This window comes from Haliaeetus leucocephalus, unplaced genomic scaffold (genome assembly GCF_000737465.1).
Source record: "Haliaeetus leucocephalus isolate CR32 unplaced genomic scaffold, Haliaeetus_leucocephalus-4.0 Scaffold339, whole genome shotgun sequence".
NCBI classification, from domain to species: Eukaryota; Metazoa; Chordata; class Aves; order Accipitriformes; family Accipitridae; genus Haliaeetus; species Haliaeetus leucocephalus.
This window is the reverse complement of record NW_010972775.1, coordinates 16,909,190-16,930,793: the sequence shown is the minus strand read 5'-3', so window position 1 is coordinate 16,930,793 and position 21,604 is coordinate 16,909,190. Positions and strand designations below refer to the sequence as shown.

General features: G+C 44.9%; 1 protein-coding gene across 1 annotated transcript in view; it reads right to left on the bottom strand.

Annotated features, from left to right (window-relative positions):
* Positions 1 to 974: 974 nt before the first annotated feature.
* SLCO3A1 (solute carrier organic anion transporter family, member 3A1) overlaps positions 975 to 21,604 on the bottom strand; it is a 145,878-nt gene continuing 125,248 nt past the window's right edge. Inside the window, exons 5-10 of the mRNA XM_010571993.1 lie at positions 17,223 to 17,387; positions 15,036 to 15,234; positions 13,972 to 14,110; positions 9,388 to 9,563; positions 6,181 to 6,245; positions 975 to 1,718 (exon numbers count right to left, since the gene is read on the bottom strand). Of these exons, the coding sequence (XP_010570295.1) occupies positions 1,339 to 1,718; positions 6,181 to 6,245; positions 9,388 to 9,563; positions 13,972 to 14,110; positions 15,036 to 15,234; positions 17,223 to 17,387 (1,124 nt within the window). The 3' untranslated portion in view covers positions 975 to 1,338. The remainder of the gene's footprint in view (positions 1,719 to 6,180; positions 6,246 to 9,387; positions 9,564 to 13,971; positions 14,111 to 15,035; positions 15,235 to 17,222; positions 17,388 to 21,604) is intronic.

Sequence of the window (21,604 nt, the reverse complement as noted above, 5' to 3'; positions counted from 1 at the left end):
ACATGCCTTCCACTGAAGTCAGTGGAATTTCTCAGGTGAGAAAAAAGTATCAATTGTGAGGGTTGTGGGATTAAGGTTAGTATTCCTTTCATCTTCTACACACACACACACACACACACACGCTTACTTTAAAGAAAACATCCACCACACAATTTCTAGATTGCAAATTATATATATATATATCTTTAAAAACTAGAGAGAACATAAACAGCCTCTCCATATATATATATGTATTCACTGAGTCACATAGAATATGAAAAAACTATATTATGTAAATCATCATATTATCTATAATTCTCCAACTGACAATTGTTTTTATAGGGACACAGTGCATTCATTCTCTTTTTTAAAAACATATTATGTGTCTTCATTGGCTTGGTAGCATATTAGAATGAAGGCGTATGGATAAAAAATCAGAGGATTAAACAAACCCCTTGAGTCACATTATGTTTGGGTGAATTAAACAGGATCCTTCCCCAAACTAGCATAAATAAATCCTCCCTATGGAAAAGTGTCAGCGATTTAAGGGTTAACATAGATTTGAAAATAAGTTTTTAAAAAATCTTATTAGAGGACTACACAGACAAGTATTTGGAACTCAACCCCTTTAAAAATGACAGCACATTTGGCAAGTGTGAGCAAATGTCTTGAACTTTACTGGGTTTGAGAGATCTGAGCACAGCTATTCACAGACAACCACAAAGCTGCAATCTGCGAATAAGCCTTGGCTGGAAGGACTCGGATACCTCTGACAGCATTGCTCGCCACCTGGAAGGTTTCCAGGAGCTTTCAAGGTATTTATCGTGGACTCATGGCTGGTGACAGCGTATGACTGGTGGAAAAACTCCAGCACCGCTCCCTCTTTGCCATCACAAAGCGCAGCAGGTTTGAATAGCACCCAGACCGGCTAACCCTTCAGCCCGCGCTGCGGGGCTCCACGTACCCCTGGGACCCCGTTTGCAACCACAAACGCCTATTCCAGCATTGCCGTTATCACCTTGCTCTCTCTATGCCTCATGCCCCAGCCTGTCTGTTTGCCGAGCTCTCCGATGAACCTCTGCAGATGCCCTTCTTGGAAGCTCGTACTGTCATCAAAGGGGCTGGTACCCAGCCACAGCAGCTCCCTGCTTTCTCCATCACCCTGCAGGATGTCACAAGTGATCCCATTAAAAGATGCTGTTCTCAAGAATCCTGGCTGGGTCTGACTTTGAGAAAAAGACAAAAGTTTCCTGTGTCGCCATTGTTGTTTTGCAGTTGTGTTTTTTCATTCGTGCTCTCTTCTTGTTTTTATTAAAAAGGACCCTTGTATTATTAATGTAGTTCACTCCTCCACAGTCACTATAAAACAGACTCCATATTTTCACACCACTCATGATCTTCAAGATTATAGATAAATTTTGTCCTATGTGATTGATTTTGGGGCACTGAGTCCCGCCCCAGATTGTCTAGGGTGAGAGTAGAGGCAAAAAACTCACTAGTGCTGAGACCACCTTCGTGGTTCTTGATGTATCTTTTATAGTTTTTCCTCAAGCACTGCCAGGTGGTTGTATATAAGATGAATGCAAAAGACTTCAGGGCTATAGCAATACTAACATACAGGTATCTATATACCACGTTGTCGTACAGCGCACAGGCTCCTTGCTCGCCACAGAACGTGCTCCAAAACAGACATGTGGAGTCAATTCCAGCCCCAAAGATCAGCGGAGGTGGGATAAAACCTGTCAAAATAGGAGAGACAAATCATGATTTTATGATCCTTATGATAAAGAGAGAAGATGTGATTGCAGTGAATGGAAAGAGAGGATACTTTATCAAGTTTAATGGTCCCAGCTGCAGCCTGTGATTCTAATTTTTTAAGTTCTGAATCAACCTAAACAAAGTCTGTGGATGAGTCTTTAGCTTGGGCTCAACATCTATGGAAGAGATTCCTGCTGATATCAACATGCAGGAAGGATTTTACTCAAATTTAAGTGGCTTTTATTAAGCTTCTCATTCACCTAATGAGGCTGAGTGGAGGGGTAAATGAAAGAGGACAGCCTTGCAGCTTGTTCTCTATTTAGATATTGGTAATTCTGCACTCTGGGGTGTTCACCTGAAGAATGTCATAGGACTCCAGTTCAGAGCCTGATATCAGCTGAGGCACTGAGGTCTAGTTTTGGACCTTTCCCTGACACAAAGAAGGTTTTCTCCAGGTCTAAGGAAAATAAGCGATAGCCTCTAATAGATACCAAAGATTAAATCTGAAAAGAAGGGAAAATTTCAGTGCACCATTAAATGAAATATCACAGCAGGATTCTCCCACAGCCACTGCAACTAACTACTGATGAGCGTTTCTCAATCATAGTTTGCAGCAGAGCTGCAATCTTAAAGCAAAGTAATCACTCCAATCTCATTTAACTAATAAAGGCAGTGTTTTTCTTCTCTACCTTTCCTCATCCTGCAGGGACATTGTAGAGGCCCCCCACTTCACATTACCCCAATGGTGGTTAGGACATCCACGTTGCAGCTTTGCACTCCCCAGCCAGCACACGTGCACTGAGCGTGCAGTACTCAAAAGGAAATGTGGATGTTCTACATAATGTAAACCATTTCTCTTCCTTCTGTAATATTTATGGGGGGAGGCTGGAAGCAGATAAACCCTGGAAAAATCCCTGATTGATAAAATCACTGCTCTGGGTTAAGACAGCAAGTAAAGGAGAGCATCGTATCTATTGAAACCAAATAGCAGGTGGGCACAACATACCCTCAACATTATCACTCCATTCATAGGTGCTGTGAGGCCCTAGACTCTATAAATACACATGTAGACAGACACACGGACTGCAGTTTCTAGACAGAGAAGTGTTTAATCTTGGATCCAGTCTCATCATTAACCTGGATTTCCAGGCTTAAAAAAGATACCTTCCTTCAGCTTGTCATGAACAAAACAGTGACATTCATGACATATCTCCTAAGACTACAAATAAATTGGTTGTCTTCACCATTCCCTGTGGTAACTGAGATCTCTTTATTTTATTTTGTCGATGACTAGTGCTCTGCAGATTTTGTTTGATCTTCCTTGTATGTTAATAAATGCAGGAGTTAAGAGAGGCTATATGGGTTTTTGGTAGTCCTTTTAACCAGTCATTAATAGCACAAATGTAGTAAATAAAAACAGATGATAGAAAAACAAGACAATCTTTTTGTTAGAAACCCTAGTTTCAGTCATCACATTTAAAAACCTGGTTATGTTCCGGAAAAAATGTCAGCGCCAGCTCCCTGTTTGTCATTTCAACGACTGGAAATTCCAGACTGGGCTGGTTCTGCTTCTAAGTTAAAAGATGCTCTTTTTTTTTTTTAAAACCTGTGGACAAGCACACATTCAACCTGGAATTAAAAAATTCAGCTGGGCTTCTGCCAGAAACAAGCAAAGAGACTGTGCTGCTGAATGCAGTCTGTGTGCCCAGTGCTGCACTGGCGCTGGATGCCACCTAAGGGGGTAACATCCAGATGTGGCAGTGACCGAGAAGGCAGGAGCCACACACTTTCTGGACTAAGAGAAAACTGCATTTGGATCATAATTTTGACATGTGAGCTCCTATTCGTTAACATGCTGAGAGATGTTGATACAAAGCTTTGGAGGTATATAGGCTGAACTTCAGAGGGACCTATCATCCCCATCTGCTGGCTTCAGCTGGCTTTCCAGGTTTTCAAGATAATTGGGCCTGGAAATTGTTCCTCATAAGACTTGAGGAAGGACCTGATTCACTGAACTCCAAAGCTACACCTATGTTGATGCAGGCATGGATGTAGAAAACTTAAAGAAAAATACGTGAAAAACTTTTAGGAACCAGTGAGTGTTTCAGGTAATTTTTACCAGAGGAGAGGACAGAGACTCACAGGAACAACTCAATGCCTAGACCCTCTGAGACATGGGAGTTGAAGGGTTCCACTGCAGATTGTAAAGTTCTTCTGAGAGAGATACATTGTGTTTTTGTCATGCTGAAAGAAGAGAGGCAAGCAACATGGACTTGTAGCAAAACCAAAAGGAAGGCTTTGCTAGGATGCATGGTGAACACCATCCAGAAAGGATGGCGTCCAGGACCTTATCAGTCTAAAACTCTTTGCTATTCTAGACACTTCCGTTCCAAACGTTTGGCTCCGACAGCATTGCTTTACTCTCTTCTCTGAGAAACTGCAGTAGCACTTTTATGTGAAGACATTGTTATGCTGCCCTCTCACAGCAGAATTCCTATGGAATAAGATAATACATCCAGGAGGATACTGGGAGAATTCAGTCTTGTTTCATGTTATTACAGTGAATATTAAAGAGATTAAATCATGTTTTACCTCTTACTGCAAAGTATTGCAAAAATTTCTGCTATATATATATTTCATTGCAGAAACTGTAGGGCTGTGTAAAAAAAGCTGCTTCTGTCTTACTGAAATCTATTAGCTACGATTGCACCTCTGGGTCTCATACCTCCTATATTTAATACTCTCCTTTGGTTCAAGAAGCGGCTATTATCACTCTCTTCTTAAGTCAAAGCTTAAAGGTGAACTGAAAAGCTTTTAAAATAAATCAGTAAAGCTATTCTCAAACCTCAGGTTGTTAGGGGCAAAATTTGGATACCCTTGCTCACATTGAAAAGTACCTTTCTCTTCATTTTCTATGGGTTCAAGCTACATTGCTGCCATGCTTCAGGATGTATTGTCTTATTTCATGGGAATTCCTTAGTGACAAAGCAGCGTATAAAGATTTGAGCTTAAATTCTTACTATGCCTTCCTTATTGGAAGAAAAAAAATCTATTCAACTTAAGCATACGTGTCTGAGCCTGCTTTTGGAGGAATTCAAGATGCCACTATCTCAGGAGGTTTCTCTCTTTTGAAAGGAAAACAAAAAAGAGAGAAAATCTCCCTCTTTAGGTACTTTTTCCTTTGGAAACAACAGCCCACAGCCATCCTCCTCACACACTTGCCTGCTGACACTCCACATTCAGCCAGTGAGAGCTGAAGGCAGGCCAAAACCTGAGAGCAGCCCTGACAGCTAAAGAAAATGCTGTCTTTGCAAGGCTTGAACCGGAGCTGACCCAAGTCAACCCAGAAGCTTCCCTTTGAGCTATCTGAGCTCTGGATAAGATCGCTTGATGGAGCTTTCTGTATGACTGCAGTTACTTCACCAAAAGCAGTGAAAATCTAATTGGCTTTATCATAAACTGGTCTGGGACCACCATGACCTTTTCAGCTAGTGGGGAACAAGGTGTTACAAAAAATAGGTAAACAAATGAGGTCACTTATTCAAAGCAATATATGGTACTGTTGGATTTTTGGTTCCCTACTGCCTAGTGCCTTGCTGCAGCCTAGGAGATGGCATTTTACTCTCCAGCTCATTCCTTTGAGACTGGGGGGTATCAGGCAGGGAATGTACTGCCCATGCCCTGCTAAAAAAAAGTAAATTCCACCTCCACAACACACAGAAACCCCGTGCATGAGATGGACTCACACAATGATGGATTAGAGAGGATTTTGCCCTGAATTGTTGAGATTAATGAGCTGAAATATAGGAGCTTTAAAATAAGAGCCATCTCTTCAAAAGGAGAAAAACCCCTCTACCCAGAAACAAGAAGCAGGCAAATAACAGCCCAGTGTGTTCCTTTTAATTCATACATGAGAAGCACATACCAGTTCAGAGGAACAGCCATATGCATTTTAATGGGATATTAACCCACAGGAGGATAGAAGGACTGATCCTGTCTCATTTCACTGTTTCCCCTTCCCAGAGACCCGAAGGAAGGGACAAACACACCATGTAATGCAGGTCCTGTCCCTCAAAGGCGGATGAAAATACATATCCCTCTGCTTCAGCAATATGCAATACAGCAGTAATTTTGCAAGCTGCTGACGTGTTAATAACAGCTATAGAAGAGTAACTGGTTGCGTGGGACCATGGCAGAAATGGTCATTTCTCATGCAACACCGCATTTTCTTCCATTAGCACAATTCAGATGGCAAGAAAAGTGCCTTCAGGAGCCTTGATGTGATATCCTTCATAGAGAGGGCTCAGACCCCATTGTGTCAGACCCCACTCATGACAACCACAGCACTGCACTGAGTAGAAGTCAGCTTTTGCACATTAAAAATACAGTTTTCTGTGAGGGAGGAAAGGATGGAAGAGAAGGACATGAAATTTTTGTACCTACCTAGCAAACGGAGAAGCAGGAAAAGCACCCCCAAAGCGTAAGACTTGAGTTCGGGGCTCACGGTTCTGTAGGGAGGAGGGAGGGAGAGAGTGAAATCAATTCTTGTTGTTCTGCTTTGATTAACACACCCTGTGGCCATTCTGTGCTGTCAGCCAGGATGCCACCACCACCTCTTCAAAAAGTCATTAATGGAGTTTTTCTTCTCTCTTCGCCTGAACTGCCTACAGCCCCAAAAGTAATTGCATTGGTGATAGGTTCAGGAATTTAGCTAAGTCATTAATAACAACAGCTAATCTTGTCATTGGATGGGGAAAAATGAAATTCCCATCCCAGTAAATCATCATTTACAACCTCCCCATCATGCTTTCAAGGCTCTGGATGTTGAGAACTGGTGGGAGAGAAACTTTTTTGTTCTGAGACTTCCCACATTACTAGGAACAAGAAAGAGAAGAGGCAATGACAGACCAAAAGGTTCAGTCAGCCTGTTAAATCAAGCCTCCCATTGAGGATGTGCTCAAGAAGACTACTCTTCATGGGCATGAGTTTAGCATGTGAATTTTTTTTATGCTGGGAAGACAACAGTTGTGTTGCCTTTTGCTACGAACACAACCCACTCTATTGCACTAGTGTTATCCTTCAAAGGTGCTTTAAAAAATAATTCATGGCTTTCTAATTAGCTGAACTCAAGGATGCTACTGGCTAAAGTCATCCTCTTGGGGCAGGCTCAGCAAAGCCTTTGGAATTTCAGAAATCATTCATTTGGTCTTTAGTCTTATAATAGCATTTTATTTCCCACAGTATATAAAGGCTGGGAAAGCAGGACAGTGATGCCCATATGAATAGATTCATCACACAGGGGAACTTTAAAGGCCTAAGCAGCCTCTTCCATTAGCTTCTTACAGAGGTCTGCAGGCAGCACTGCTAGTGGCACCATGGTGGCAGTGGTGGTCCTCTGTATAAATACATTGGAGGGGCATCAGACAATACCGATAAAACAGGAAGAAAGAGCAACAGGTTTTAAGTTGAGAAGAACATTCTGATCACCTGCCCTCATCTCACAGGTTACACTGGCCATGTAACATTGTACTATGATTTCTGCATGAAGCCTGTGACCTCTGGCTCAATTTCAGCAGAGTTTTCAGGCAGACCCCCAGGCTCGATATAAACCCTTTATGCCATGAAGCATCTACCCTTGGAAAAACATTCCAGTGGTTAATGCCTTGGCTCAAATAGGATTCTACAGTAGGGTGGGAAATGAAAGAAACAGAATGAGTATTAAAGTTTATTTTATGGAAAAAATAATTACCATGTGAAATATTCACAGTGGGTTTTTAATCAGTGGTGGTGTCCATCGATCCACCTTTTTGTATTTAAGACCAGTCGATCTCATACCTTAGGGTGGAGTAAAAGTTGCCACCTGGAGACATCTCCTTTTCTCACCAACTACAGCAGTGAACAAATGACTTGCCTAGACAAGATATCTAATTTGTAGACACTGAAGTTCATTTTAAATTAACCATAGGAGCTGCTGATGCCACTTGTCACTACCATGGACACCGGGGACACGCTCATATGCCAAAACTTTATTTTAGCAATCCAAGATGGCAGCTGCAAGAGAGCATGTGGTGTTACATGGTGAAGAGCTCTTCTCTGTATGTTTTAGTAGCTATCAGTCATTCTGAGGGGATCGTAGTTACTAATTTGGATGTGTGAATTGTTTATTTTCCTACAGCTGTGAGCTGGGTATTTTTAATATTCCCTTTGCTTTTCTTATTCCCTCGTATTCTTCTTCCTGGCTGGCAACTGGCTTGTCTCATTTGAAATTGACACTAAGACATCTCCACTCAGGATCCTACAGGTGCTGGCAGCTCCCTTGAACAAAGAACTCTTCAAACTTCAAATTACTTTTGCCACAATATTTATCATGAGAAATTTGATTTCCCTTTAGCTACTGTAGATGCAAAGAGGGAAACAAACTAGTAGGTGGAATATCTCATTTTGTATCCTGCAGGGAGACATGCCCTCACAGAGCTGTTCCATCCAAGATCCACTCAAGAGTGTGTTTCTAATACAGACCTTATTGATTGAATTTTATTGGAATTTTCCAGGCAGCAGAATGGATCTGCTATTTATGCCTCTGGTTATTATTCTCAGCAAGTGACAGCCTGGACAGATAAGTAATTCTGGATAAACGTGGGCTTAGATATATAAGTATATCATAAGGTGAAGCGTTTCATGTGTCTGGAAATAACGCAAGGTCAGTTATTTGAATAAGCTACTTTTGCCCACCTATTCATATTGGTTCAACTCAGAGATGTCCTTCAGACTTTCAAGTTCCTTCTGTTCTTGGACTTAGTCCAGGGTGAGAGAAGTTAAACTCTAGCCAGGGGGGTATTGACCAAAGCTAGCTTTTGCTGCAGCCTTTCATTTTTCCATGGTTTCTATGATCTTTAGGCCATCTCTAAAGGTATCTTACTAAGCCATTATGTGCTGAGAACATGGGCTGCAATTCTGCCCCTTTCCTGATGCAGTTGTAAGGTCCTTACCACCTGGACTGAAAGCTGCACATTTGTATCTCCCTTCCCATGTTAATCCCAGCCTTGGTAATAACAAGCCTGCCACCTTTCTTCGCAGCATCCCTGCAGGGGTCTTCTTGGTTTGCAAGCCCAGTCCCTCCTCACTCCCATTTTACCAAAGCTGTACTCAAGCAATTCCCGTATTCTCTCTAGCAAGTCAGTACTGTAGGCACTAAACTTGGTGGGGCCATGCCACAGATGGAAATAGTGCCTTAGAGAGAATATGATTTAATTAACACTTGAAACAACGGGGCTGAAATTCAGGCAGGACTGCTCAGGCTTTCACATCCCCAACTCCTGCCTGCATGTAGAGGCAGTAACGTACGAGAAAGCCTGTGCCCATAGCTCCTCATCAGCTGAGGAGGTTCAAAATCTTTTGAAAATACAGGCAGCTGTTTCAAGGTGTCTCCACCAGGGAGTGCTTAGTCAAAGGAGGATTTTCTGATGGCTTGAGCTGAGGTTCAGTCCGAAGTCATGGATCTGGGGACAGCCTAAAAGGCAGAAGCCAGGAGCTGTGTGGGACCCTCGGCTCCCTGCAGCTCCCAGTGCTACTCCACGGTTCCTCCAGCCCTGCTACCACCCCAAGGGCAGCCCCGTCAAGCTCATCAGTTCCTCCCGGCAGCGGTCCTACCTGATGAGTATGATGACTGATGGCGTCTGTGCCATGGCCCCGATCATGCTGCAAACACACATCACGCAGAGGAATGTCAAGAAGGCCTCTTCGCAGCCAGGACTGGGGCATTTGCCAGGAACAACGGTGGCATTTTCGGCTGGGACTGAGGTGAGGCACGAACAGCCACTGAGGTTCTGTGGAGGAGCACAGGGGTTCAGGAGAAGGGAGATCTGCAGTCCCCACCTGCCCTCTGTAATGAGGGCTTGCCAACAGCAACTCTGAATCCTCTAATGGTCAATTAAGTAACTCCTAAGTGCTTATCTGAGGGTGGTTTGGAAAGAATTTCAGAAGCACGTCAGCTCTGATGCATGCTACCAGCAAGGGAAAGCCGTCCCTTGGCTTGTTTCTTTTCTTCTGCTCCTTTCAAGTCTCTCCCATAAATGTCAGTGCGACAAAATTATTACCAAGTTATACCCCTTTGGAGGAAAATAAAGAAACGATCTGTGTCCCTGCGACAAGGAAGATCCCCAAATTATGGTTCTAATTACTTTCTTATTTACCTCTGTCCTCTTGGCTGTGGCAATTAAACTGAAGTACATTAAAAGCAGGTAAATCTGCAGCCCTGTTGCTGGCTGCAGGTTCGGTGCCTGCTTCCAGCACCCTGAATCCTGTGTAGGGGCCACCCACAATGGGTGCTGCAACTCACCAAGAGCTGAACTATCTCAGCTTGGCGGCATAGACACTGCTGGACTCAAGTGCACTACAGGGCTAATAAATGACATCTGGTTCAGAGGGATTTGTGTTGAGCTAAAAGCTGAAGTCAGGCGAGATAAACTTTATCAATATGTGATCAGAAGGAGGTCGAAATGACTGCATTTTTCTTTGATCTCTCCAGCAAGTGCAGGATGTGAAAAGAAGCTTTGTTTGCCAGTCACAGATTTAGGGATTTATTTTTTTTTTCTTATTTTCCAACTTGCCCTCCTGAATTTCTGAGTGGGGGATGTCAGTGCAATTAAGGCACACAATACTACCAAGAAATCCCCTAACGAATACAGAATGAAACCATCATAAATGATTCATGGCTTGTCTTCATCAGCCCGCTGGGTTTGCAGGTCACATGTTCGTAAGAGGAGTAATGCCATAAAATAAAACATATTGAAAAACAGCTAAATCTCCTCCCTTTCCCCACTACTACGTTCAGGCAGAAATGCCTTTGCTTTTCTGCTGGGGTCCCCTTAGGACCATACAAAAGCACACTTTCTGGTTCGCTGCATCCAAAGATAAGGATCCGTGGGGATACTACTCCAGCCTTTCTGACACCAATCTCTTTCTTCTGCATAGGAGTCAAATGATTTTCTTCCAAATAAGTGCACAGAGGGCAAGAGAGACCGCAGTGCAGAACTCCAGGAGAGCTGGAGTAGACATGCAAGTGCCTTTCCGGCTGGCAAGCAATAATTAACATAACAAATTCCTGTGCTGTGAGTTAGAACCTGCCACCCGAACGCTTTGAGATGGTGACAATTAGCACCACTGCAGTGGTGTTTGTACAGAGACAACAGGAATTTGTAGTTCCTGGCTCTTACTCCAGTGCATTGCTAGCAATGAGCCTGGACACAGCCCTGTGGATTAAAACCCATCTGAGTCCAGGAAAGTACATACCTGCACTGAAATAGCTTGGGACAAAACTCCCATTCATGGCATATGTGCAGAACTGGCTGCTCATTTCCCATGGGCTCTCATCAATGGGGAGAAAGTACCTGTTTCTGGCAATGGTGGGGCAGATTCTTCTCCCATTGGTGTGAATTTTTTACAAACCACGAGGCAGGTCTCCACTTCCATTGCCTGAAAATTTGCCCCTCAATCTGCTTTTTTCACCATTTTGCACCAAGGTGCTAGCCCAAAGCAGTGTGACTAGTTTGTACCAACTACATCTGCTTGCTTAGCGCTGCACCTCATCCTTACCTGGGAGATCTTTGATCTTTTATTACTGACACACTATACAACTCACAGACATCAAACAAGGAAACATCAAAGATGGAGGTTTACCTTTGTCCTGTGGAGAGGCAACTTTTTGCTACCCATACCAAATTGCTATAGATTCTCTTGTCTGCAACCCCACTGCATTCAACCACACATTATCACAGCCTTCCACTGCCCAGAAGCTTGCACACTCAGATTTTCTGTGTGCATGTGAAGCTGCACAGATGCAGAGTTTGCACCTTTAACAGCATCCTGAGTTTGAGGTCATTATCTATGCAAATTACCCATGTTTTTAATTACTCATTTTTTTAAACCCTGGCTCTGACAGGGAAGGGACAGGCTGGTACTTCAGTGCAAAGCTGTGAGATGCCAGCATGGTAATGCCAGGCTGGAATTCATGCACCTTGAGCCAAAAGGGTGAGAGAAGCAATAGCATCAAACAAACAAGGTGCAGAGTAAAGGCTTCCTACACAAGGGCCATTCCCAGGAATGGCTAGAAAGAGAAATTCATGAGGGTGCCAGAGCTCTGCCTGTCAGCACCGATATTCCTGTGGCTTTTTGGAAAGGTGCACCTCTGCAACCAGCTCAGGAAGAAAGAAGAAATGAAAAAGCAAAAAACTAACTGAGCTACACATTGCTTTTAGAAATTGTTCACAGAGGAAAAGTGGAGAGAGGCAGTCAGAAACGTCCAATGCAGTAAAGTTAAATAAAGCATTCAGAGAATTTTATGTCCCAGTAAAAAGCAACCCTTGGCTCATCACAAGCATATAACATTCACAAGACCCTCTAGACAGGTCATTACCTGGATTATGGGTTTAAAACCTGGTTTGGCAATTTGGCTTTGCCTCAGGGCCATTGCATGGCCAAACTGGTCCATAATTCTTGATAATGCCCTTTCCAGAGGATGCTATTGCTTCACTAATTTGTGTTCAAAACGTTACTGCAAAAAACCCCACAAAACAAAGTGATGAAAAGAACCCCAAGATGATAACAAAAAGGCAAAATAAGAAAGAATGAGAGAGGGCAAGGGAGAGTGAGGTTTTTGCTCAGAGGTTTGTTCTTGCAGAGCACGAGGTCAGGCAGCTGCAGACTGAAGGGACAGAGCTGAATTTTCATTACTGTGCCCCTTCCAGAGGAGCCAGAGCTTTGCCCTGAACCGCATGGCGAGGAGGTCAGTCCTGCACTCCAGCCACGGACCACACCAACTGTATTCTTGCTAAGGGCTTGGTGATCGGGCGGAGACACTATTCTGCGTGCCCTGTACAAGCTGGTTTCTTGTTAAAATGTTCATGTTGCCACCCCAGGTGTTGACTTGTCTCTTGTTGGGAGAAGGTGGAGGAGGAAGAGGGCAGGAGGCAACACCTTCGCATGTGCCACACACTCATGGATTCCCTTGTGGGGTTGCTGAAAGTACCCTGAAACTGTGGTATTTAAAAGGGATGCCTACGCCTCTGAAGCTGGAGTGGGAACTGAGTAGAGAAGAGGTTTAAACAATGAACTCCCAGGTCATCTGGGCTGTGAGGCTGCACTTGCTAGCAGCAAGCTTGCAGCTCTGCTCACCAGCACTTGTAGGCCGTTTGTGTCTTTAGGGCAGCAAGGGAGTTTTGACGTCTCCTCAAAAAGGAAGGACGAAGCCGTGGAGGGATAATTGCATGTGGTGAGCAGTGATGTCCCTGCAGCCACAAATGGTCACTGTGACCAGGCTGACCTCCCATAGGCTCCACACAGGCAGTGTGGCAGCAGTCACCATGCCTGGCATGGCCCCGGGCAGGGAGCAAGGACCGCAGGAACCCCACCAGTTCCCACCCACAGGAGCAGCAGGCACTCATTTTCATTGTAACCCAGAAGATACTAGCATTTCAGATGAAAAAAATGGAAAAGCAGGCTTTTAAGATACTGTTAAAAATTCCCCATATCTTCTTTACACAGAGATGGTTTGGTCTTTAAGAGTTTTCTAAAGGAAATAAAATCTTAGATATGGAGAACTGAAAAGTGCAGAATGTCTTTGGATGGAGTCTTTGCTCCCTTGACAACTGCTCTTGCCGCTGCCTCAGAGCAAAGCAGGGAAACAGAGAGGAGCAAGAAGAGTGGAAGGAAAGCTTAAACAAGGGTGAATAAAACCAGGATCTGGTCATATATGTCTAGGAACCAGACTCAGGAAAAGAGCAAGAGGAAAAAGAATAAAAGGATTGGGCAGGACAAACACAGACTGGTGGAGAAGCAGGGAGATGAGGAGGTGCAGGAGAAAAGTGAAGCTGGTCCCACAGCCCAGGCCAGCAAGCTCTCAAGGATCTGGGTTCTGCCAGTGGACAACCGTGCAGATCTCCTCTCGTGTTCCTTGCTTCTATGCTGAGGAGAAAGAACAGAGGAGGAGGAGGAGGGGAAATCCCATCCTGCTCGGTGGGTGACCCTGGCAGACTGCTGCCAGAGTCAGCAGACATTCATGCAACACAGTGAAAAACGACAGCGGCTCAGGCCCATCTGAGGTATGAGGTCAGCTTTTGGGGGTGTAACCACTGCTGGCTGTAAATGAGCTACTCTACCAGATACACACTAACCTCACTCACTTGTGCTCAGAGAATTGTTCCTACGGGCAAGTGGTCACAAGGAAAGCTCACTCACCGTGCTGCTGCAGCCAGCAAAGCAGGCAGATAAGTATGTGACCCCATCTGCCCCACAGACTGGAGTGAAGGAATCAGTTTGGCATTCACAGTTGTTATTGCAGGGGGAATATGGGTCCAGAGATGAGGTTGGAGTTGAGCTGTAAGAGAAACAGAAAGAAATTAATAGGCAGTGTGATGATATCAGCCAGCTTTTCCAATTGTTGCCACACAGAGATGGCTTTGAAGGGGGGTACTTAAGGCAAACAAATTACAAAAAAGCGGTGAGCAGACCATTTGGGTCCCAGCTTTAAGAAATACAGGCTACAGCCTCTCCTTGGGGACAGAAACGCCATGGCCCCTATTCCTCTGCAACAGGGAATCTAATGTAAGGCTTGCACTGCCTTGTTACCCCAATGAGAAGCCCCAAGGAAACCCACAGAGATGCTGCGGAGATTGCTCTGTATTTTCCTAGAACAGTAACTGTGAGGAGCTGAGAGCCTGAAGTTGTCATCTTCTGAAGAGTTGCTACTCCATACTTAGGAGCATCGGAAAAGAAAATACAGAATAACTCTCTCCAAGACCTCTGAATGCTACAAAGCATTGTATGCCTCACTTCTTGTGCCTCACTTCTCCCACTAAAATGGGCCTGGAGCCACGCATACTGTCTCCTCACTGTATCTGAATTTCAAGGCATCTAGAATCTGGTTTTACAAATTCCCCTCAGGCACTTAAATAAATGTACAAAGCAGTGCATGTCCCTCACTGCCAGGAGAAACCAGATGGTGTGGTGGACCCAATGCTACGTAGGTGGCCATGGGTGCAGAATCTGATCAAGCTGAATTGAAAGGTGCCAGACCTATTTTAGTAAAACTCCGTTGTCAGCTGCAGGTACTCAACTCTCACAGCAATGAATAGCATGAAAACATCCCAAACTAAGAGCCCTGTACGACATTGTCTTCCACATGCTTGCTCAATATGGTTGTTTAAGGGCCAGCGCTGCCTGAAGGCTGCCTGTTGAGGACAATAACATGGCATTTATGTTGGTAAGGCTCCGTGAGACCCTGAAACTCTCTGAGGACTCACTTGTTTCCATAGGGAACAGTAACCCCTGCCACAGGTCCTGTGTCGCATCCCAGGAACAGGAAAGACACGTAGCAAGCTGTGGACACCAGGTTCACCAGCATGGCCATCCTGATGGCTCCCAGAGCAGACAGGCTGAGCTTCTTCACCAAGAGGCCACCCAGGAATATGCCCAGACACGCACATGGGATTGCTGTCATGCCTGCAAGAGGAAAAATCAGTTAGTAAGAAGTGTGAGTGAGGCTCAGTGAACCACACTATTACAGCTTTTTACTTTCCAGCAGAGATCTGTACGCTAGCATGGGGAAACCTTGTAATGACCAACTGCTGGAGCAGCACCAAGCTGGGGTTGCCCAAAAAGAGGAACGGACGCAAATGTGTACGCTGCCTTGCACAGAGGAACCGGGATCTTCTTCCGGTTCTTGTCCACATTGGCAGGAGATGCCAAAATTCCTGAGATTGGCCCACCCTAACCTAAGCATCATCACCTCTGATGCTTCCTGCAACAGTTAGCACACAAATAAAGTCAGGAATTTTCTGAGGTGTCTAGAGGCTTTGGATGAGCGCTGCTTGGTATACTTCAGAGCAGTCTGATCTTCAAAGATTAGGCAATAGTCGCATTTGAAAATATGAAGTCTCCCTTAAAGAATCTTCTTAAACTGTGAGATGCAAAATCACTGCCAGAAGTGACTCACTTTCCAGGCACAGAAAGGCACTATCACACTAAGCTTGTCTGGGTTCACTTTTACCCCTTTGCTGCCAGTTATACTCCAGACCTTACTTACCTGGGCAAAGCTTAGAAGTGCATCCAAATCCTGGCATTTCTGGACTCCCATAAATGACAAGTGGAATACCTGCTAGCAACTTTATTTAAATTAAACAAGTTGTTGTGAGGACCACAGATGTATCAAAGTCTTCTTTCCCACTGCTAGGTCAGAAGCAGGACATTCTCTGGCTCACAGGTGAGTCCCTTGATTCCCTCTTTGCTGACAATCCAGCTGTACTCACATGCTGACTGGCCAGTCATCTCCCACCAAACAGTGTAGCTGTTTTCCTTCTCCCAGTGGGTCAACGGTGAAGTTGCTTTCCTTTGCCAAGCCTTTAATTTTCAGGAAAGATGGAAGAGCCTAACATCTTCGAGACCTCTGCCCTTCTGTCAAATCCTACTAAAATTCACCAGTGAGTTCCTGTGTCACTGGGGGAGACAAGATTGACTGCAGGGGATTGTTTCTTTTGGAAAACAAGGCCAAAACCAGAAGATATCAAGGAGTTCAGTGGGAAAATAAATAACTGTCAGGAGAGCAGCTTGCAAGCTCCTTATTTTGATATTAAGATCCACCCATTTCATGATGTCCCAGTTTTTGACAGATCACTGCCAGCTGCCCATCTGGTGAGCTGTGGTTGCAGATCATCCAAGATCAACTCGCAGATATCTTAATTGGGTGTTGCCGAGAGAACGGCTGTCATAAACAAATCACTGGGCCTGCTTGGGAATGAGCAGCAGGAGAAAATAAATGAAGATCCTGAGCATCAGTGTCCTGACAGGGAATGAATGAACGTTGAGAAATATGTATATGGGAAACTGCAGCAGCATAGCATGGTCAGAGAGAAGGGACATTTGAAAGACAACCATGCTGCACTAGCTTGGGTATTTGAACTGCTGATTGCAATTGTGTCATTTCCAGTCCAAGGGGAAAGGAGGGACTAGCAGGAGAAACTGGACTTCCTAACCCAAATGGAGATGGGCTGGAGAACTCTGTGATATCTGAGCCATGAGACAAGCAATTTGATGGGCAGCCCTGTCGCTCGTCGAGCAACTGCAGTCTTGGGCAACCAAATTGCCCAGTTTGGTTGGGATTTCTGCTGTACTTCAGGGCCATCACAGACTTTCATACCTGGGCTGTATCATACCACTCCTCACACAATGGTCTTGGCTATAGGTGAAGTGATCGCAGTGGGCTGTAGTGGAGAGTACAGTCGAGAAGGAAGAATGCCGGAGGTCTGCTCTGGGCTCTGCAACCAAGGCACAGCTGGAACCCAGCCTGCCCACTCACGGACACATTTCTAGATGTTGGACAAGTCACTTTTGGGGCAGCCTAACTAGTGAGACTGGTTGCGGTTACCAGCCATGCTGAACACTTTTAAATGCCTTCGGACGCTGGAGATTTGGTGGCCCCTGTGGTTACTCACCCAGGAGCTGGTTGGCAGATGAGGTGGTGAGGTTGAACTGTTGCTCCAGGTACTTTCCAAGGAAGGCGGCGAAGCCGGCCACCACTGCAATCTCCATGCAGGCTGCCAGGATGATACAGGTGAAGACAGGATTGGAGAGCAAGTGCTTAGTTACTTTGGGGATCACTAGAAGAGAGTAAAAAGGGAGAGGTGTTTTAGTATAGGCTGTCCTTGAGGTGCTGGAGGTGCCTTGCTGCTCTCCTGCAGGAAAAACTCACTTCAAATCAGGAGTAATTTTCTGTTCTGCACAGACAAGCTGGTTGAAAAGTGGCAACACTAGAACAAAGTGAAACACCAGAACAGTGTTGTCTAAAGATTCAGATAGCAGGAGGTGCAAAAAGAAGTCACCTGTCATTACGTTTACATCTTACAGATGATTTTGAAATTTTGAAGGATGAGCGTTTTCCAATATTGCTTTTGTTTACCCCACAGAGAAGTCAATCAAAGCCTAGTATTCTCTTTCTCGTTTCCCTGACTGCTCCCCATGAACAACACTGAGTCAGCCGTTGGGTGTCATGAATACTGTACTCAGCACCCTACAAATTCTTGCAAGCTTTCAGACACAAGCTCATACCTGGCCTTTCCTTCTCCTGCCACCCAGATTTGTTTCCTTTTCTTATTCCCACGTAACACTGGCTCACTTGCTGAGGGACACCTTCTTGCAGCACATCTGGTGCAACCTGAAACTCTCCTGCTTAGCCTGGGACCACGGCCAGCCATGGGCATGAGGGACCTCATGCCTGGGACAGGCATGTTAGCCTGCGTGTTCCCATAACCCAGAGCTTCACCAGCCAAGCAATGCCTTCCATGCAGAGCCTACCAGCCTTGATGCCTGCAAGGTTGGAAGAGGACACATTGAGCTATTCACTGTGTAAGATGCACACACACTTGCTTTAGTTTCATGATCCCTTGGCTCCTCCCTCCCGAATCATTAGCGTGCAGAGTCCTCTTCTCCAAGCCCGTCTCTATTTCCGATAAGCAAACACGAGTTACCTTACAAAGGGAAATCTGGCTAATGAATCAGATAGCACATTTTCTACTTCAGCGAACATTTTAATTATTGCTGAGATAACGCAGCTTGAAGAGAAGAGCATCCCAGTACAGAAGAGAGCCTTCCTTTGTCTCAATACCTGATGACTAATTTCTCCCTGAATTAAATGCGAAAATCATTAAGTTTGAAAATTACCTTGGTGAAGTGTAGTGAAGCCTCAATGGACCCCTATTTGCATTTTGAAAATCCATCCCCCACATCCCCTATGGTGTATCAGGGTTTGGCACAGATTTCTCTGTTGTTGGCTTCTGTTTTCCCTTAGGGCTTTTTTTGGTGCAAAATCTAATTGCATTGGCCTCAGCAAGTATATGCACAGCTCTTTGTCAAGGCTCTGCTTGGGTCCCCTTGGTTCTTTTGGGGGGGGTCAGGTGTGGGGGGTGTTTATAATTAGGTTTGATCTAACCTTTTTGGAAGGGGCCAATCCACAGTTTCTGGTCTCTTTGTATCACAAACATTTTTGTGTGCCGTATAAAATTATTGCTTCCTGAGGATTTGCTGAACATAATGAAGGTGTGGGAGGCATAGTATTTTTCAGTAGAACAGGGGGGGAAAAAAAAAAAAAAGAAAAAACAATACTGGGCAGGAGAAATGGGGGTGGTGGGATTCAGACATGGATAGATCTCAGAAACCACCTGCTGCCTCCTCCAGTTCTTTGGTGGCCACCTACAGAATTTCTCCTTCTTGCCAGGAAAAGGAGGGAAAATGCAAAGGTGGACTTGGCAGTGCTGAACTTGAAAAGTCATATTTGAGGTATTAATGCCTGTTGTGCCTCTGGAGTTCAGTTTGTTCCAGATTAATGGATTCCTCGAGATGTAGCTTTGTGCCAATTCAAATGCAGAGATACATCTACCTCCAACTTTACCTACCAAACAGTAACAATGGCAGCCTGTCTTTTGCAGGAGGGAGTTAAAGATCATGGGCATTTATTTCTGAAGTTGGCAAGGCTGGTACCCAACCATCATGCATTACCAAGGTCAAAATCCATCCTTCGTACTTGGGGATGGACAGCAAAAATTTTGCAGAGTTATTGCACCATCTCACACAAGAGAGGAGGCCCTCATGACTGCCTTGCCTGGCAGCGTTGGGCGATGAGTCCCATCACTTCATCATTGCTTCTCCTCCCTGTGTGTCCAGGTGTGAGTTTTCTGGGACAGATCCTGTCCTCCACTGCATGTTTGACCACCATGCACTGCAACAGGACTCTGTACCAGCTGGAGGGTGTAACACAAAACCCGCTGCAAAGAGTGCAGAGGCAACGCAGGCAACGCTTGGCAGCCTCCACCATCTCCTCAGCCAGGGCTAGCTCGTTCCCTTTCATGTTCTAAGGGAAATGACAGGAGGCTCCCCATAGAAATTAATATCCTTTCATCTTGCTACTGCCACCCGTTAAGATGAATCATTTGACACCTGCCGCTGCCTTATCTGTCTCAGTTCTTGGGGTGAAATACCTCTGGGAACAAGACTAAAAGTCAGCAGTGAAGTTTAAAAGTCTCTCAATAACTAGAGTGACGTGCTTTCAGCTGCCTGGCATATGGTGCTGGGTATGAAGGGAGAATGGAAAATGTCTGACAGGGGACAGTAAAACCCTGGGGAACACAACAGCTAAGCATGGCACTTCTTCACTGGAGCCGATCCCAGCAAAAGTCATGATAAATGTTACCTGGCACCTTGTTGGCCCAAAGGTTAACTGAACACTTTGTAGCAGCACTTTGGAGCTATAAATCTGAGGTTGAAGCCCATTCGCCAAATGGGAAAAGAGAAAGGTCTTCTGGATTCAAAAGAGTCTCAGAAATCTACTTGGAGAACCCATGAGCTGTATCAGACATGGCACAGAAAGACTCCCCCTCCGACACTTAGAAGGACCAGCTCATTTAACATCCTTATCCCAATGCACCCAGCATGCTACAGAAACAACAGCAGAAAAGTGATTCTCATTGCCCTGGCAAGATACGCTGAGAACAACAACAAACCTCAGACTCTTTTTACTGTTGAAGCACTTAAAACTCAACTCTTCAGACCATCCATGTGCAGCGTTGGTCATAGGATCATCTGTAGGTTGGCAGGGACCCAGGAGGATGTCCCAAAGCTCTCCAACACCCCTGGCAATCCCTCGTCTTCCCACCTTTTAACACCCCAAGCAACATACGTGCCAAGGCATCAAGCATCCTCCCTATCTCCTGCTGTGGGGCCAGCTGTGGGTGACAGGCCACAGGCTTGACAAGCAAACACACTTATGTACACCAAGTAGCTTTGATTTGTCACTAAACATCAGGGAGTACCAGGGATAATTGGCAACCTCATTACATGAGGTTTAACTACTCTCCAGAAACGACAAACTATAATCATCACGTTGGTGCTTGAAATGAATTGTTTGGAACATTACAATCACCAAGGCCCCTTTTTCCAGTTGGAGCACCCTACAGAGACATGTTTTCAATTTGCAGTAAAGATGAGGAACACAGAAAGCAAAGTAATAAATTAGAGGGAGGTTTACAGCCCAGTCCATGTAGGACAGTGCAGTGAGGGAAAGGCGAAATGTAGCATTGAGCCAAAATACTACTTTCTAATAGCAACGTAGGCAGCGAGCCTCAAATCTGAATAGAAAACAAAAGGTAAAATCTCCACCTGGCTTGAGGAACAAGGGATGAAGAAAATAGTGCAGGCAGCTGGAAGAAAAACCTCCTGGAAAGAGGCAGCTCCTTTAAAAAAGACGATGGAGTATGGCAAGAGGCACTTAAGAAATCTCAGATGAGTTTAATATGCCGAAGTTATATGTGGCTTTGGCAAAATTAGTATCACAAAGAATATGAAGGAAAAGGGTGATACCCATGTCAAAGAGACTTCTTGACAGATACAAGCTTGAAGCAACAGTAACGTTCTCATGGAAGGAAAGCAGGTCCTTCTAGTTTATCATCTTGCCTCCAGCAACTGCCTTTGCTTGATTTCAGAGGGGGACATAAACCTCCCTCATCCACGTCATGTAGGTCATGGCAAGGCACAGTATCTTTTTGGAGACAGACATACTTCGCCTGACCTCAGCTGCTTCTCAGCTTCTGCCCTGAAGCGTGCAGGCTGAAGGTCTTTCTGAATTAATCAAAGCTTCTGATAACAAGGATGCCAGCTTCGAAACAGTCAAGAAGAACCTGCCAACAAAGGCCACATCCTCATGAAATCCAAGCCAAAGGAAACTTGGAGACTGACAGGACCTGATGTGGGGCCTTTTATGATCAGCTGCCTCCTCCTTACCTATGATTAGGATTTCTCAGCAAGCCTTTTAGATGTTGGTAGGAAG